The sequence below is a fragment of the Schistocerca americana genome, chromosome 3, assembly GCF_021461395.2.
Source record: "Schistocerca americana isolate TAMUIC-IGC-003095 chromosome 3, iqSchAmer2.1, whole genome shotgun sequence".
NCBI lineage: Eukaryota > Metazoa > Arthropoda > Insecta > Orthoptera > Acrididae > Schistocerca > Schistocerca americana.
This window is the reverse complement of record NC_060121.1, coordinates 543,840,091-543,859,363: the sequence shown is the minus strand read 5'-3', so window position 1 is coordinate 543,859,363 and position 19,273 is coordinate 543,840,091. Positions and strand designations below refer to the sequence as shown.

Here is a 19,273-nt window from a genome sequence, read left to right as displayed (position 1 = left end):
CACCTCATTGGTCCTCACTTCATTTCAGGGGCCCAAACAGCTGCAACATACATCGCGTTTCTACAGAATGATCTGCTCGAAAATGTCCCACTGGAAACGCGTCGACGTATGTGGTATCAGCATGATGGTGCATCTGCACATTCCGCAATTAACACTAGGCTGACCCTTGACAGGATGTTCGACGGGCGTTTCATAGGACGTGGAGGAGGCATAAATTGGCCAGCCCGTTCTCCTGATCTTACACCTCTGGACTTCTTTCTGTGGGGTACGCTAAAGGAGAATGTGTACCGTGATGTGCCTACAACCCCAGAGGATATGAAACAACGTATTGTGGCAGCCTGTGGCGACATTACACCAGATGTACTGCGGCGTGTACGACATTCATTACGCCAGAGACTGCAATTGTGTGCAGCAAATGATGGCCACCACATTGAACATCTATTGGCCTGACATGTCGGGACACACTCTATTCCACTCCGTAATTGAAAACGGAAACCACGTGTGTACGTGTACCTCACCCCTCATGGTAATGTACATGTGCGTCAGTGAAAAAGACCAATAGAAAGGTGTTAGCAATGTCAATATATAATTCCCGGCAATCAGTTGCAACAATTATGCATACAATAAGTTTTTGAAAGTCGTTTGTCGTGGAAAAACTGGCGACTTCGAACATCATTATGTTTTCCGCAAACAAAGTTGTATTTCACAAATATTATTAATGCCTTCATAATGTTAACGACGTATAGTTAACGGAAGACGTAGAAACGAATACGTATAGCGTAAGTCAAACGTTCGAATTAGAATAGAGACCCCACGAACACAAACTTGCTGCGGCAGGTATGAAATATAAACTGCGTTACTCACTCGTTACACTTGAAGGACAGATGTTGAATGGGCCGAAACGAGCCGCCCCATAACAGCGTAGTTGCCTACTAACTTCGAAAGAAGGTAGATGCGGTCCCTACCGCAACATCGTCGAAAATCAGTGCGGACGGGACAGCTTTGGTACACCCTGTTAAACAAACGGAAAAATGGAGGCGGTACAATTGGAGAGCGATCCGCCTTCACCAACATGCATTAGCAATTCATTAATGAATTGCAAAAAAACTAATAATAAAAAAACATTGCATGGCGCGAGATTCGATCCGGCGACCTTCGGAATACGAACCCCAGCGCTTACCGCTGCGCTATGACGCTCTAGAAAAAAATTATTAATCGTAGAGAGTATTTCACCGCAACGGTTTCTTTTAACTGTCGATTTTCTCGACAACGGCTGAGAAGTGCATCTTGGTGCTTTGCCACATTACACCTCTCGCCATGAGCTTTTATTATGAGCAGTATGAATCGAATCTGAATTTCACAATTGGCGGCCTCCCCTTGTTAGTAGAGTAACGTGCTAAAATTGGAAGTAAGTCGGTCAAGAACTTTTCCAGACTTTTGCAAACAACTTTACATGTCGACTTATCCTTGATAACAGAACAAATTTTAAATATATATTTATGTATCATATATATTAAAAATATGTAGCATATGTTCGTCCAGAGGTTTATTAGATTATCGTGTAGAAAGCTGAAGTAAATTATTTCTGCTAATAGCATTGCCCATTGAAGCATCCACCTCATTCATCAGCTACGGCATCTTCAGACTTTTATCAGTTCTCACATTTCGGAAATTTGTGGTTAACATCCATTCTGAGTCTGTTATAGTTATCGAGGCAGCCTTAAATAAGTATTTTGTAGAATTCCAAAATCACACGCTAGGTACAGAATTTAAAAGTGTAAAAAACGTTGGCCTAAGTGTATTAACCAGAGGTGACATCGAAAAATTAGTGTAGTTTTGTCTTGTCCTTAATTATTCAATCTTTTACCACTAGGCCCAGAAACTTTCATGTTCCTTTTTTTTTTTTAATTACCATGAAGAGAAGTATGGTCGCATTGAGACTGAATAGAATTAACGGCACCTGTAAGTGCGTACCACATTTAACAAGCGTTTTCTGTGCAGTGGTAAAACATGTTGTAAGTGCAGTGCAAAAGACTGCTGCCTTTTAATATGCACTAAGTGATCACAAAGGTTTTAAAACTAATGTCAATAACAAGACTACTTTTTTAAAAGTTTTATTACAGTTGCTAAAATTATGTATAAAAATACACAATGTGGTATCATAAATAATTACATTTAGTGAACTTATCGTGATTATTTCGAAGACACATCTACTGGCACATAACTTTTAAAGGGTCGATTTTATTCATGCACTGTCCATCTGTATGCGGTCTGAAAAATAACCAATAATATGGTAGTATAGTTTGACTGAAATAACTTAAGAACACACAAAGCGACAATGCAGAAAAAATATTTGATTTAGCGCATCTTACTATAAGATACGTAATCAAGACATGCAATATTTTATTTAAATGTGTTTCTTATACATTCACTCTCTTGAAATATAAATACTATTGAACTATTCACTGCACGCACTCGCACGTTCACTCCCAAACTCTTTCATTCTGGAAATTGATGTAAGATTGCTCGACGACTCCCGTCGAAATCTAAACATCTCTTGGGTATGAAGATAATGGTGGGTGCACATTAAGTTCATATCAAGGACTATACATCATGTTTGATATACGGTTCGATTATGTCAGTTCCTGGAAAAAGTCACTCAAGTACCACTCTGTTCTAAAATTATTTCGTGTAACCGTTACATTCGCACTGAGAACAACGAAATGAAACACGTAAAATTTTGAAAGAAAATGAATATTATCTGACGACAATGCCAGAATTGAGAGAGGAACAAGCTTCTTGTGATTTATCTGTGGGAGTAAACAGATTTCTGTAGCAGGAGCCAACTAAGTTTCTGTATCGCCACAAACTACAAAACTGGTAGCAGGTGTCTACGATATTCCCCATAAAAACAAAAGTGCTCTCTACTTCGAAGAATATACTGTATCAAACTGATGTCAAAAGTTTGCACTCAGAGTATAATTGTGGCTGGTTATATTCGTGTTTTTGTCTTGAAAGACGCTTTTTCGCTACTGAACAAGAACAACAAAATGTCTCGCAGCCACAAAAATCGTTATGATTATGAGACAGAGAAAACTGGACTATTAATAATACTCAGATTCTATGTCAAATAGCTATCCTGGAAACTATTTCCGGCTTTGTAGCAAAGCTTATTTATGCAACACAGCTAAACAAAAGAGGAGACAACGCTCTTTCTCATATAAACGAATTTAGTGCCTATTAATGATTTTCGAAAGATTTGCAGAAAATATTTCTGCTGCAACGACTGACCAAAGCATCATGGCAGTGCGCATAAAACACTGCTTGTCAGACTGAGATGGGCTGAAAGTACCGTAGTTAGTGAGTGACTCCTTGCAGGTAATTGTTAGTTAACTCTGACATAAATAGGGTAGTGTAAATTGCCAGTATGGCTATAAATACGTGGGACTAGCGGTTCAGGGTCGCCTTCATGTGGCGAGGTAATAGCAGTGTCCTTTGACAGAGAGTCCTATCACTTTTGCTTGGTCACTTCACTGCGGTGGCGCTGGCCTCAGCAGGTTTCCACGAGTGAGGCGTCCTCAGGACGAGGGTTTCTGGCTGCGCGTGTGGTCGGCGGCCGTTAGCGACAGGTCCTGCTGGGCCTTCCCGTCCAGCACGGGGTCTGGGAAATGGCGCAGGTACGAATCCCGCGACGTCCGGCCTCCCGGTGTAGCTGACGTTGCCGCCGTCGACACCTGCAACATCAGCGCCAGAAGAGCGTCACTTTAGCCTACACACTGACACACGCTTACTCAATACAGTAATGGAGTACTAAATTGGAACATTAATACTGGCGGGATGTATCCTTCGCCGTGCATTGTACAGTAGAGCGTCAATTATCCGAACGTCCGCTTAACCGAACTGCGTACTCGCTCGCACCTGTTACTCTCCCACCCTACCGTCCATCATCCCCCTCACTCCAAAACCAAGTTTCCCACAGTAGTCGCCGCACTGGGCCACCGCTGGCGGAACATTGCTTCTAATGGGGCCTTCACAAGGCGCTGCTGACAGGCCAAGCCGCCAGTCGCTGTGTTTCAACAATCAGCACACATCTGTCGGCTTGGCACTGGCAGTAGAAGTAGCGGCAGTATCAAAGCTGTTCACAACAGCTGCGCCAGCTTAGAGTTGAGGCGTGCCGCTCCGCGCAGTTTTGAAGGACTTCTTATTGCAGCCCATGGATCAAGGCGTTGTTGAGACTTTCAAACGGTATTACAGGAAAGAATTGCTGCGTAAGTTATTGTTAGAAAGAAAAGAGGATGGAGAAGAAAGTCTCTTAAGAAATCATAAGAATATTGCCTTGAAAGACGCGTCCTACATGATCAGCGCAGCATGGAATAGTGTAGAATTTGAAGAAAGCCTGCAATAAAATTTTGGACACAGAAGAATATTCACAAGGTATGATTGAAACTGACGAACAGAATATTATGTCAGAAATTCTCGGTATGCTAAAAGAAATAGATTGCCACGAATGGGATGAAGAAGACGTTCATGAATGGATGAATATCGATGATGCAGATCCAGGACACCAAATCATGCAGGACAGCGAGATTGTAAACGTCGTCACTAATAAAGATGACGCCGCCAGTATCTCATCAATCAGTGCTCCAGAAAGTGAAGACGAAAGTATACCAACAGCTTCTGAGGCGTTCACTTGTTTAGATACTTCCTTGCGATGGTTTGAAGCCCAAGATGAAAGTGACCAGTTTCAGATATCTGTAATGAAAAAAGTACGTGACATAGCTGCTCGTAAGCGTGTAGGCTTGCTTAGGCAGACCAAAATAAAGGATTTTTTTAAACGTTAATTTTGTATACTGTGTGTATTGTTCATGCAAAATTCGTATGAAATATGTGCATTTTTGTTTAATAAACTGTGCCACATACTATATATTCCTACTGAAGTTGCCTTTGTATGTAACTTTGTAATACTGAAAGAGATGCCTGATTTTATGAATAAATTTACTGTACAGTACTTGTTTTTGGCAAATAAACATGTACAGTTCGATTATCCGAACAAACCAGTTTTCCGAACACCCATGTCCCCCAATTACTTCGGATAATCGACGCTCTACTATACAATGATTTAAGTACCTTCCGTCATGCACTGTACAGTTATTTCCTGGGTACAAAGAAAGAGTGGAAATGTCAACTGCCAAATCTCACAGTTGTCAAGAGAATCTAAAAACATTGTAAATAACTAATTTTTACCATAAAAACTGAAAAGGTACTCAATAATGCACAATTATGCTCCTCACGTCATCACTCCACAAAATAATAAGATGAATTACACTACTGGCCATTAAAATTGCTACACCAAGAAGAAATGCAGATGATAAACGGGTATTCATTGGACAAATATATCATACTACGACTGACATGTAATTACATTTTCACGCAATTTGGGTGCATAGATCCTGAGACATCTGTATCCGGACCAAGCACCTCTGGCCGTAATAACGGCCTTGATACGACTGGGCATTGAGTCAAACAGAGAGCTTCGATGGCGTGTACAGGTATAGCTGCCCATGCAGCTTCAACACGATACCACAGTTCATCAAGAGTAGTGACTGGCGTATTGTGACGAGCCAGTTGCTCGGCCACCATTGACCAGACGTTTTCAGTTGGTGAGAGATTTGCAGAATGTGCTGGCCAGGGCAGCAGTCGAACATTTTCTGTATCGAGAAAGGCCCGTACAGGACCTGCAACATGCGGTCGTGCACTATCCTGCTGAAATGTAGGGTTTCGCAGGGATCGAATGAAGGGTAGAGCCACGGGTCGTAACACATCTGAAATGTAACGTCCACTGTTCAAAGTGCCGTCAATGCGAACAAGAGGTGACCGACACGTGTAGCCAATGACACCCCATACCATCACGCCGGATGATACGCCAGTATAACGATGACGAATACACGCTTCCAATGTGCGTTCACCGCGATGTCGCCAAACACGGATGCGACCATCATGATGCTGTAAACAGAACCCGGATTCATCCAAAAAAATGACGTTTTGCCATTCGTGCACCCAGGTTCGTCGTTGAGTACACCATCGCAGGCGCTCCTGTCTGTGACGCAGCGTCGAGGGTAACCGCAGCCATGGTCTCCGAGCTGATAGTCCATGCTGCTGCAAACGTCGTCGAATTGTTCATGCAGATGGTTGTTGTCTTGCAAAGGTCCCCATCTGTTGACTCAGGGATCGAGACGTGGCTGCTGCACGATCCGTTACAGGCATGCGGATAAGATGCCTGTCATCTCGACTGCTAGTGATACGAGGCCGTTGGGATCCAGCACGGCGTTCCGTATTACTCCCCTGAACCCATCGATTGCATAATATGTTAACAGCCATTGGATCTAGACCAGTGGGAGCAGCAGTGTGGCGATACGATAAACCGCAATCGCGAGGCTACAATCCGACCTTTATCAAAGTCGGAAACGTGATGGTACGCATTTTTCCTCCTTACACGAGGCATCACAACAACGTTTCACCAGTCAACCCCGGTCAACTGCTGTTTGTGTACGAGAAGTCGGTTGGAAACTTTCCCCATGTCAGCACGTTGTAGGTGTCGCCACAGGTGCCAACCTTGTGTGAATGCGCTGGAAAGCTAATCATTTGCATATCACAGCATCTTCCTCCTGTCGGTTAAATTTCGCATCTGTAGCACATCATCTTCGTGGTGTACCAATTTTAATGGCCAGTAGTGTAGGTGCCACACCTGCTAACTGACTGGATCTGACGAGGAGAACACAACAAGAGCCATAACCCGGTTTCTTAGAAACTTCGCTCGGTGGAAGAGGGATCAAAATGAGCGAACTTGTGTCTCAGCTTATATGTAGATACACCACCGTTTCTGAGAAAACGACGGTTACAGTGTTCAAGGTAACCTCTGTGTCTCTTAGCGAATAAATAGCACAACCGAAGCGGTAGTACAGCGGCTAGAGTCGCGGCTCTTCGCACTTTTGCGCTCCGTGATCGAAAGCCGATTATTATTTTTATTTTTGTTTTGCAGTTATCTACCCTTGTCCGTAGAATATTACTGCACGAATGATTTCAAATGTATATTTAAGTAACGTTGTTCTTATTCGTTTACCCAGCGTATTTTTTGTTAATGAATTTTAAAAAATAAATGAATAAGGAAAGTGAAACTTCCTGTCAGATTAAAACTGTGTGCCCGACCGAGACTCGAAATCGGGACCTTTGCCTTTCGCGGGCAAGTGCTCTACCATCTGAGCTACCGAAGCACGACTCAGGGCCGGTACTCACAGCTTTACTTCTGCCAGTATCTCGTCTCCTACCTTCCAAACTTTACAGAAGCTCTCCTGAGAGGTCGATCAAGTGAGTGAGTGACGATATTTTGCCCGCCATCGTGGCTTTTACGGCGTTGTATTTCTTTCTGATGTCTTCTATGCCACGCTCGTCTACTTCATTTAGTTGTGTTAGTGTTACACCTGCTACATCTGAGATAAAGTTCTTGGTAAACTGCTTTCGTACAAGTTTAGAGTGTGAAACTTGTTGTTTGGCCCGGTTAATTGAGGTTAGTGTTTAACTTGGCTTGTCGTTTGTCTACCTGTGCCTGTACCCATGTATGTTACGCGGTGCAAAGAACAGTCACGTTTTATTGAGAGGTTAAATTGTAAAGCTTCCTGCCAAACAAACCTCCCGAACAGGCCATGAAGGCCCAAAGGTACCGACCGGCTGCCGTGTCATCCTTAGCCCACAGGCGTCACTGGATGCGGATATGGAGGGGCATGTGGTCAGCACACCGCTCTCCCGGCCGTATGTCAGTTTCCGAGACCGGAGCCGCTACTTCCCAATCAAGTAGCTCCTCAGTTTGCCTCACAAGGGCTGAGTGCACCCCGTTTGCCAACAGCGCTCGGCAGACCGGATGGTCAACCATCCAAGTGTTAGCCCAGCCCGACAGCGCTTAACTTCGGTGATCTGACGGGAACCGGTTCCAAATAAGTGAAGCTATACATCTCAGGTAGCAATCGTTCCATTCTGTAAGTTTTAGTCCGTCACTTGCACCAAAGCTATGTGAAGACTTCGATGTGTGTTAAGCTTACTGTAGTACATGTCATTTACGTTATTTCACGCAGAGTTTTGTGTTGACTATTTGTTTTAAATAATTTCTTGTCTGCTCAGTGTCCCAGTTGCGCTTTATTGCTTTCACGATTGTGAAGACCTTAGTAATTATTTCTCGACAGCCTAAAAGGGTCAAAGATACACGTACATAATTTAAATCTTTCACCGGGTAAAGCATTGTGCATACGTGGCTTCCAAAAAGGGCCAGTTAACTTAGACAGGGATATTGGTAACAATTTGTGTCACCCTATCTCCTGACTTGAACTACGAAGAGAGCATTTCAGCTGCTTATAGTAGCACTGTAGCACTGAAATCACTACAAAATGGTTCAAATGGCTCTGAGCACTGTGGGACTCAACATCTTAGGTCATAAGTCCCCTAGAACTTAGAACTACTTAAACCTAACTAACCTAAGGACATCACACACACCCATGCCCGAGGCAGGATTCGAACCTGCGACCGTAGCAGTCCCGCGGTTCCGGACTGCAGCGCCAGAACCGCACGGCCACCGCGGCCGGCGAAATCACTACAAGCCCATCAGACAAGTGCATGAGTGTTATGTGCTAGATGTAGAAATGAGGGTGGTACGAAGGTGTGCACGTGGAAATGAAGACCTGCGCTTACAGCTCGCGATGCCGCTCAACTGAGCAGGTTCCCGAGATGCGACGCTGGACAAGCCGGTTTCCACGTTAATTATCCCGGGCAGCCAGTGAAAACTGCGGTCGGGGGCCGCGGAAAGTGTAACGGAGGCGGCTAACTGCAGCCACGTGCTACTTCTCCCTACCAGCACACACCTCGCCAATACGAAGCGCACTCACCAATTGTCGCTTCAGGTAAGTCAAGTCACAGTTACAAAAGTCGTGTCCTCAGATACCAAAAGGTCGGTAGACGAAAGATGTACAAGGTGATGATAATCAAACTTTCAAAACGCTATAGAAATAACACCACTGGTCAGATTGACATCAAATTGAAACGGAATATTATCGGAGAAAGGAGGAAAACGTATGGCAGAAGAAAAAAAATAGTGTGAAAATTGATCAATAGATGGCGATGTATGTGCCAGAATACGTAAATGAAAACACCTGTCATGCGCACGAGCCACTGAATTTGGTATAAACACGCCGGGAACACGGCTTTTCCCCCTTTCGCGTCTGCCACGTTTGCCATGACTGCCTCAGTGCCGGATCCCGCTCTGCTTGTAAAGCTGTATTACAAGAATGATGACTGTGCACTCGTCGCTCTGCAGAAGGTCTGGACACTGAAGGGTTTCAACAAAAGGCGTTGGTCCGATGACTGCCGTCGGTCTGGAGAAAATGATTCGGAAATTCGAAAAGACGGGTTCTTTTGGTCTGCAACCTGGTAGAGGGAGGAAACGAATTAATTGGACGTCAGTGGAAGCAGTGGCAACAGCAATGCAAGAGGAGACGAGTGGTGGTGTGCAGACATTCAGTGCACGGAGAATTACCCGATCATTGGACATACCCATGCGCACGGTGTGTAAAATCCTACGAAACATCCTTCTTTCCTATCCATTTAAAATTACCCGTGTGCACGAGTTGCTTCCTGTTAACCTGCCACCAAGAGAGACCTTTGCCTTAGAATTTCTTGCTCGAATTGGAGTGGATAATGATTGGCCATGGAAGATTTTGTGGACAGACAAAACCCACTCCCATCTGACAGGATATGTCAATACACAGAATTGTCGAATAAGGGCAACGGAAAACCCACAAGCAAACCAACCAGTACCACTTCATCCTGACAAGATCACTGTGTGGCGCGGGTTTACGGCATCATTTATCATAGGCCCATATTTTTTTGAAGAGACAGGTGCTTCCGGACCTGTTACCTGTACCGTCACTGGTAAGCGCTATGATTGTATTTTGCGCAACCACGTCATTCCAGCTCTCAAACAGTGTGGATGTGTGGATGGGATCATTTTTATGCAACATGGCGCACATCCGCACATTGCAAATCCAGTTAACCAGCTGCTGAAACGACATTTCGGAAATGCTAAAATCATCAGCCGCCATTTCCCTACAGCCTGGCTGTATCAATCAGCTGATCTTAATCCGTGTGACTTCTGGCTGTGGGCCTATCTGAAAGATGTTGTGTTCAGTGTTCCGACTGCAAACTTAGCTGCATTGCATTGCGCAACACAATCTGAACGTGACCCCAGAAACACTTCTGTCAGTTGTCGAACATACTGTTTCTCGATTTCAAATTGTTGCAGAAAACGGTGGGCAGCATACTCAACATATTTTGCGCCAGTCGCACGGAAATTAATAATCCGATTTGATTTTTATTTATTCTTTTTATGCATTTTTTGGCCTCAGGATAATTAAAAACCGATTTTTCCCATTCGATGTGATATGACCTTGCTGTGGTGGAGGGGCTTACGTAACTCACAGTATCACACCTGTACACCCATGCACACTGAGTAGCACAGTTTGTTTAATGTCAAACGTACACCGTAGGCATTGTTGAATGATTCATTTATGGTTCAAATAGCTCTAAGCACTATGGGACTTAACATCTGAGGTCATCAGTCCCATAGACTTAGAAATACTTAAACCTAACAAACCTAAGGACATCACACACATCCATGCCTGAGGCAGGATTCGAACCTGCGACCGCAGCAGCAGCGCGGTTCCATACTGAAGCGCCTAGAACCGCTCGGTCGCAGGGACTGGCGATTCATTTATCATTTGTAGTCGACTACTATACAATTATTATGCTTACAGAGCCATCTATTGCTACATTTTGTAACTATTTATTTTTCTTTTGCCAGTCGTTTCCCCCATTCTCTGACAATATTCCGTAGCAATGTGACGTCATTCTTCAGTCTGTAACCGCGCGACCGCTACGGTCGCAGATTCGAATCCTGCCTCGGGCATGGATGTGTGTGATGTCCTTAGGTTAGTTAGGTTTAAGTAGTTCTAAGTTCTAGGGGACTGATGACCTCAGATGTTAAGTCCCACAGTGCTCAGAGTCATTTGAACAATTGTTTTTTTTTGACGTCATTCTGAACAGAGATGTTATTTCTATAGCGGTTTGAAAGCTTAACTTTAATTATAATCACTCTGTATAAGAGCTCCCAAATGACCAAATTAATCCCGACTTATACGTGGTGTCATGGCTATAAGTGCAGATATTTTTATACGTGGTACCTTAATATGTGCACACTCAGTGTGTTGATTGTTTTTTCTCTGCGTCGAAAGTCTTCCCACAAAGACATTACTTAATTTACTACCTAATGTTTTCTGCATTGTCGTAACTGCACCACTAAGTGGAGTAGGCCTGCAGTTTAGGCCAACCGTTTTGTGACCACGTGTCGATGCTTCAACACCTTATATGCTTTCAATGAGAAATTAAGCATCAATGGCTTGCTCTTGTCACATGTACTTGGAGGTACTAACCAACCCAAAAACATACTACTCCTAATAGCTATAATTATTTGTCTGCAAATGAAAAATACTGATGTAATGTTGTTCAGTAGGCTGTCGTCAGTCACCAGTATCACTAGACGTATCTTACAGCCGTTGCACCCTGTATGTGGAAACTGAATACAGATGACGAAAGAGAAATTCCGATAGCAGCCGCATTCGAGCAATGAAATAAATTTAGTGGTATGTCGGGCCGGGACTCGAACTCGGATTTCGTGCTTGTTGCCAGCGGTCTCTTTAACCACTTTGGCTATTCGAGCACATTTACCGTCCAAACCATATTCCCATATATCGTACGCTACATACGTAGTGTCCCCATTATCCTCATTGATTGAAGTTCCAATTTTACTAAATTTGTCCACACTCGTATCTTTTAATGTGTGTCAGGGCGCTGATGACCTCGACGTTGAGCGCCAGTAAGCACCAACACACACACACACACACACAAACACACACACACACACGCAATTCCCGCAAGAAGTGCATACACTCTAAAGGTATTATTACTTCTTGTCAAGTCCCGTGTATTTTTATGTTTGGTGTTGCGCTTTCGGACATATCCGAAAAAACAGGCAACACACACGTAAATTAATCCAAATAATGGCATGCTCAGGGTAACGGCTAGAGCAATGGTTCCCGCTGGGGAGCTTACCCCCTGAGGGGTACAATAAAATTTTATGAGGGGTAAAAGCAAAGGGTTCAGCTGTTTTTGTGTCACGAAACCAAATTATTTTTAAAACATTCAGTATTTAGTACGACTGTAACACGGAATACATAAGTTACCAATAATTAAATGTATTTAAAAAACCAGTACTAACATTTAACACATTGTGGTCGAAGTTACAACTTGTGAAACAAATTTATGATTATCTTCCTCAAACAGTGCACCTACTGCACACACACTTTGTATCATGTCTCTACGACAGTAAAATTGAAACACGCACACCACACATACTTAAATATCTGATGAAAATGCCGTCTCTGAGAAGGCTTCACTATTCACTTCGCATCAGCAAACGAACTAATTGACAGCGTAACACAACATTAACTATTTAGTGGCTTCTACACTGATGTAGCGCCTGCACTGCGTTATAACAGACTTTATGATTTTTTAGTGCCAGTGGACAGACACAAAGCATTAGCAATCAGAAGTCTTCCAATTTCTGCCTGTTCACAAGTAAGGAGTCCAGCAATCAAGCGATTTAGAAACAGTAGGCCTAATTGCAGTTCACACATTTTAATTTTGTTGGGTGAAGCAAGCGCTACTAGAGAGAGGCTCATATGGCTCTGAGCACTATGGGACTCAACTGCTGAGGTCATTAGTCCCCTAGAACTTAGAACTAGTTAAACCTAACTAACCTAAGAACATCACAAACATCCATGCCCGAGGCAGGATTCGAACCTGCGACCGTAGCGGTCTTGCGGTTCCAGACTGCAGCGCCTTTAACCGCACGGCCACTTCGGCCGGCTACTAGAGAGAGGTTCAGTCCCATATATCTCGCCTCGCTGTGGACAGTTAGCCTTATTTTCTGAGGACGAGTTGTACGTACCACCCTCGATGCGGTAAGAATTGCTTCGTAGTTCTGTAAGAAGAGGTTAGAAATAAGCAGTAACAACTGTCTAATTAGTTCTTGGTTTAATACACAGCACATACAAAAACTAAATAATATTTTTCTTTCTTCGTGTTAGAAATAAAGATATTCAAGGAAAATTCATTTTCATTGTAAAGTTTAATTAGACTGAGGTGACGGAAGGCATGGTGTACTTCCTAATATCGTGTCGGATCTCCTTTTGTCCGGCGTAATGCGGCTGCTCGACGTGGCATAGTGTCAACAAGTCGTCGGATGTCCTCTGCAGAAATACGGAGCTATGCCGCCTCTACAGCCGTCCATAATTGCGAAAGTTGTATCAATACAGGAGATTTTACACGAACTGACCTCTCGATTATGTCCCATAAATGTCGATGGGATTCATATCGGGCAACCTAGGTAAGCAAATCATTCGCTCGACTTGTCCATAACGTCCTTCAAACCAATCGCGAAAAACTGTGGGGCGGTAATCTGGCTCATTGTCATCCATAAAGATTCCATCGTTGTTTGGGAACATGTAGTCGATAAATGGCTGCAAATGGACTCCAAGCTGCTGAACTTAACCATTTCCAACCAATGATTGGTTTAGTTGCACCAGAGGACCCAGTCCATTCCATGAGAACACAGTCCACGACATTAGGGAGCCACCACCAGCTTTCACAATGCCTTATTTTCAGCTTCTGTCCACGGCTTCTTGGGATCTGCACCACACTCTAGTCTAACATCAGCACTTGGCAAGAAATCTGGACTCATCTGACCGGGCGACGGTTTTCCAGTTGTCTAGGGTCCAAATAACATGGTCTCGAGGCCAGAAGAAGCACTGTAGGCGATGTCGACCAGTTAGCAAAATAACTCGCGTCGGCCGTCTGCTGCCATAGCCCATTAACCCCAGGTTTTGCAGCACTTTTCTAATGGATACGTTCGTCGTATGTCTCACATTGTTTTCTGCGGGTATTCCAGGCGGGGTTGCTTGTATGTTAGCACTGACAACTCTACGCAAACGCTGCTGCTCTCGGTCGTTAATTGAAGGCCGTCGGACACTGAGTTGTTCGTGGTGAGAGGTAATGCCTCAAATTTGGTATTCTCGGCACGCTCTTGACACTGTGGATATCGAATTACTGAATTCCTTAACGATATCCGAAACGGAATGTGCCATACGTCTAGCTCCAACCCCGCGTCAGGATCTGTTAATTCCCATGATCCGGCCATAATCACGTCGGAAACCTTTTCACATGAATCACCTTATTACAAATGACTGTCCCGCCAAAGCACTGTTCTTTTGTACCTTCTGTGTACGATAATATCTGTGAATGTGCATATCGCTATCACGCTATCACATGACTTTTGTCAGCTCAGTGTAGGTGCTAATGCTGAAGATGATCGTGATGGAAGGTGGGGGTTACTAGCTAATATCTGATTGCACTCAGGAGTAATGATTTCAGAAAAGTTGGAAGCCACTGGGGTAGAGTCGTGATTCTTTATTTTATCTATCGCCTCGAAGTACGAGGGGTTGCATGTAGTTTTAACTACCAACTAGAAAAAAAAAATTACGTAGTTCATTAACTTGTTTGTTCGCAGCTGCAATTCTGCAGTTGTGGTACAAACTCACATCTCCGCATGACAGTACCGCAGCACAGCACTAGAATAGCTAAAATAAAACCGCACGCAGCTCAGTGGTAAAGTAGAGCATCCGGCAGTAATTTGTTTTCAGCAGCAACGGAAATGCCGGAGCTGCTGCCAAAAATGGATTAACACACAAATGGTACAATAAGCGGGTAAATACACTGCTGTGTGAAGAAACATTAGAACATGCACCTATATTTAAACACTTAGGAAGCGGAATAGAAAGTGACTAGAAGTGCAACACGGGAATTAATTCCAGAATAGCTATGGCGTAATAGGCATTTTTTAGATATGAAGAAGAATGTGGACAAAGAGTTGATGATAATACAGATAAAGCGTTTTGCATGAAATGCCCTCCTGAATAGTGCTGGAACGTGGACAATGAGGACGAATGTTAGAACAAGATTGGGGGCTCCTGAGTTGTGGACGTAGAAGAAGAGAAATGTATTGGGAACCAGAAGGGAGGTAGGACGGTATTTGAGATCTTGGACAGGAGCGTTCAATAGGAAGCAATACGCCTTAAGAAATGGAGAGGCAAAAGGACCCGCTAACATCGAAAACTAGACGAGTCGTCAGGAGCGCCCCATGGACGTATGCACCGTTGTTCTCTATATACACAAATTCCCTGACGGACTAGATGAACGGCAATCTGCGGCTGTTTGCTGAAGACGCCGTAATGTGACTGTCATCTTCGAGTGTCTGTAGGAGCACGCCGATTTCTTTGGACAGAATTTCTATTTGCTATGATGAAGGGCAGCTCGCTCTAAACGTGGAAAAACGTAAAATAATTCTAGAACATTCGAATACGGTATCAGTGCTGTGCCGCTTGATACACTCGCGTTGATGAAACATCTAGGTGTAACGCTGCAAAGCAACATCAAATAGGAGTCAGTTCGGCTATAGGGTAGGCGGCTAATCGTCCGGAGTATTGGGAGAATTCTAGGAAAGTGTAGCTCGTCTATAAAAGAGACTGCGTACAGAACACAGTCATGACTACTGCTCAGGTGTTTAGGATCACCGCCAAGGCGCGCTACTGGATTTGTTAGCGGTAGGTTCGATCAACCTATGAGTGTTACGGAAACGCTCTATGAACTCAAATGGGAGTTCATGGAGGGAAGAAGTTCTTTCCACGAAACACTGCTGAGAAAGCGTACAGGAACGACATTTGCAACTCACCGACGTACATCTCGCGTAACGTCCAGGAGAGCAAGAGAAATCAGGGCTAGTACGGAAGCATGAATATAGTCGTTCTTCCCTCTCTCCGTTTGCAAGTGTAACAGGAAAAGAAATGACAAGCAGTGGTACAGTATTACACGAACCCTCCTCCATGCGTCGTTTGATGATTTATGTAGTACGTATATGGATGTGGACATCAGGAAACTGATGATGAAGACTCCACATTACCAAGGACCGGCGCTGTTGTGTTTTGGCCCATCTGGCGGCCAGCTACGGTTCGGCGCGGAGGTCTGAATTTGAACCAGGACTGTTGACCTACACTCGCCAATAAACAAAAATAGATTACGTTACCTTATTTTTCGGAGATAATACTTAAAACCTTACGACTACCCAGCGAATAAGTAGGATTGCCTTCCAAATGGTGATGCAACAGTATCCGGTGGCAGTCATAGTCCCTAACTAAAGTATATATCAGTTCAGAACTAAAGCTCGTATCTCTACAGAAGAAATTCACATAATGCCGTTCAAAGGGTTTGGTTGTTAGAGACTGAACAAGGATACGCAAGAGATTGTAGCGTCTCCTTCGTGGGGGACCGATCATTGAAACCCTCAATGATTATAGTCAGACGGGATTTGAGCTCTATTTATCCAGAACGCAAGTCCAAGGCTTTAATCAAAGGACCACGTAGTTAGATTTTAAGGTGATGCCGGACAGTTGACTCGTAGACATAGTGTAGTTAATTTTGCGTTCAAAGAAAAACCACAGAAACAGACAGGCTCTGGTATTTTTAGCCCCGTTTATCCGAGAGACATGGTAGGCAGCTGTCAAGACTCGTTAAAGTGTACCCAACAACTGGTTGCCTCGCGAAACAGGTTTCGTATGTGGCGTGTTGCATACCTTCTGAGTAGTAAAAGCAGAGGTAGACAGCTCGCTGTAGCCTGCGAACGTGTCGTTATATCTCTAAAGGCTCTGTGTGGCTGTTTCTTTTCTTTTTTTTTCACATTGCAATATACGTGTAGATATTATGAGTGGTTCTTCAGTCCTTTCGAGACATTTTCCTCAGATGCTAAAATTGAAAGTCACTCGCAATGTTTGCTCAAGTGTAAACCATGCATTTATTTCGATGACCTTGAACCTTTTACCCCCCGCTAGTGCCAACATTTTCAGTCTTTAGTGTGATCAGACGCATTTTATAGTTAATGACAGAGTGTTGATTACCCTCCCTAATAACAGAACACGTTAAAGCGCTGCTTCCGGGAGGGGGAGATGCGCCGACTACAGGTCGAATCCGCCCGGCTGAGTGACGACTAGGGTCGGTGTGCCGGCCAGTCTGGATGTGGTTTTTCGGCTGTTTCCCACATTCCATTAAGTGACTATCTGGCTGGCAACCAAGTCCCTTTTTAGTTACACAATTTGGAAATATTCAGAAAACTGTCGCTCACTTTCACATGCGTACAGCTACACGCTTCAGGCAAATGCGGGGATGGTTCCTTTGAAAGGGCATGGCCGACTTCCTTCCCCATCTTCCGTTAATCCAATGGGACCGCTGACCTCGCTGTTTGGTCTCCTTCCCCAGTCAACCAAGCCGGCCGGGGTGGACGAGCAGTTCTAGGCGCTACAGTCTGGAGCCGCGCGACAGCTACGGTCGCAGGTTCGAATCCTGCCTCGGGCATGGATGTGTGTGATGTCCTTAGATTAGTTAGGTTTAAGTAGTTCTAAGTTCTATGGGACTGATGACCTCAGAAGTTTTGTCCCATAGTGCTCAGAGCCATTTGAACCAACCAGTCAACCAAGAAACCTGGTACACGCAAACTGTTAGGGTACACATATTCCGTCCAGTGGGGTAGCTGTATGGCGTTGAGAAGGGCAGCCAGCCGCCTCTTAAATTAACCAGGCCAAACCCGTTAATAACCTTGCCAACACTACGCCAGTGCGGGACAAAGACAGAAGAAAAATAATGACAGTGTGTCGCTTATTCCTTGAGAAACGTGAGGTTCGATAAGAAAAATCCAGGCAGTGTCTCTTTTCCATTGTACTAATAATAGTGTTACTAGTATTCGTTATTCAATAGTTATTTCTTCATACTCGTAACACATCAGTAATATTTTAAAGCAACTCAGTACAGACTATTTTACAACTATGGAAACACCTAAGTTGGAATCCATTAAATAATTGTGGGAGCAGTGACTTCCGAGTATTCAGGTTTAAAGAAGACAGAAATCAGTCTCAAAATCCGTCATTTACTGGAGCAGATCTAATGGCATTATTCTTTCGAAGAGAAAGTAAACTGAAAATGAAGTATTACTGGTGTAATGAAATGCATAATCGAATACAACTAAACTCATGGGTCTAAGTATTGTATTACTGGATAGAGAATCTGTAGAATCGCGTCTCATACTCAGAGCTTAACAACTGAAGCAATAAGCTTTCACACGCATTTTTGTTGTTTCTCTTCCGCGCATCCTTACATATGTTTCCATAAAGTTTCATTACCGTACGATCACTTGTGTTTCACGGTGCCGTATATGGAGTACAAGAGCGGTCCTATGAAACTTCTCTGGCCACTCCTTGATCTGACACAGAGGCTCCATCTAGTACAACATACTGGATTGTTGATGTTATTGTGGTCTTCAGTCCAGAGACTGGTTTGATGCAGCTCTCCGTGCTACTCTATCCTGTGCAAGCTTCTTCATCTCCCAGTACCTACTGCAACCTACATCCTTCTGAATCTGCTTAGCGTATTTATCTCTTGGTCTCCCTCTACGATTCTTACCCTCCACGCTACCCTCCAATACCAGATTGGTGATCCCTTGAAGCCTCAGAACATGTCCTACCAACCGATCCCTTATTCTAGTCAAGTTGTGCCACAAATTTCTCTTCTTCCCATTTCTATTCAGTACCTCCTCATTAGTTATGTGATCTACCCATCTAATCTTCAGCATTCTTCTGTACAGGGGTTATGTAACTTAAAAGTCTTCGAGTCACTCACGTGTCTGAGAATCTACTCCGTATCCTCTGACCTTTGTAACAGTCTGAAATTTGGCACAGTATCAAACGATTTGCGGGATTCCAAGAAATTGGAATCAACCTTCCGGTTAACGAAAGCCTTATCTTCTCTATGATGCATTAAGTAACATTTCTCCCGCGTGCAGTTCTGAGTCGCGCCGTACGTACAGAATATGCCTACACATCTCAGCAGTCGATTCCTCCCCTTAGTCTCACACCCCAGTAGTGGATAAGAGGAACGGAACCTACCGTAGTCATAAGAGGACTTGGATGTTCTACCTCGTGTGCGTTTCAGGTACTACGTCACATGTTGCTGAGCGGAC

The 19,273-nt window shown here is 44.0% G+C and overlaps 1 protein-coding gene across 1 annotated transcript in view; it reads right to left on the bottom strand.

The window, feature by feature from the left end:
- Positions 1 to 2,277: 2,277 nt before the first annotated feature.
- The window catches only part of LOC124606215, a 238,268-nt gene continuing 221,272 nt past the window's right edge, over positions 2,278 to 19,273 (bottom strand). The window contains exon 4 of the mRNA XM_047138188.1: positions 2,278 to 3,734. Coding sequence (XP_046994144.1) covers positions 3,579 to 3,734 — 156 coding nt within the window. The 3' untranslated portion in view covers positions 2,278 to 3,578. The remainder of the gene's footprint in view (positions 3,735 to 19,273) is intronic.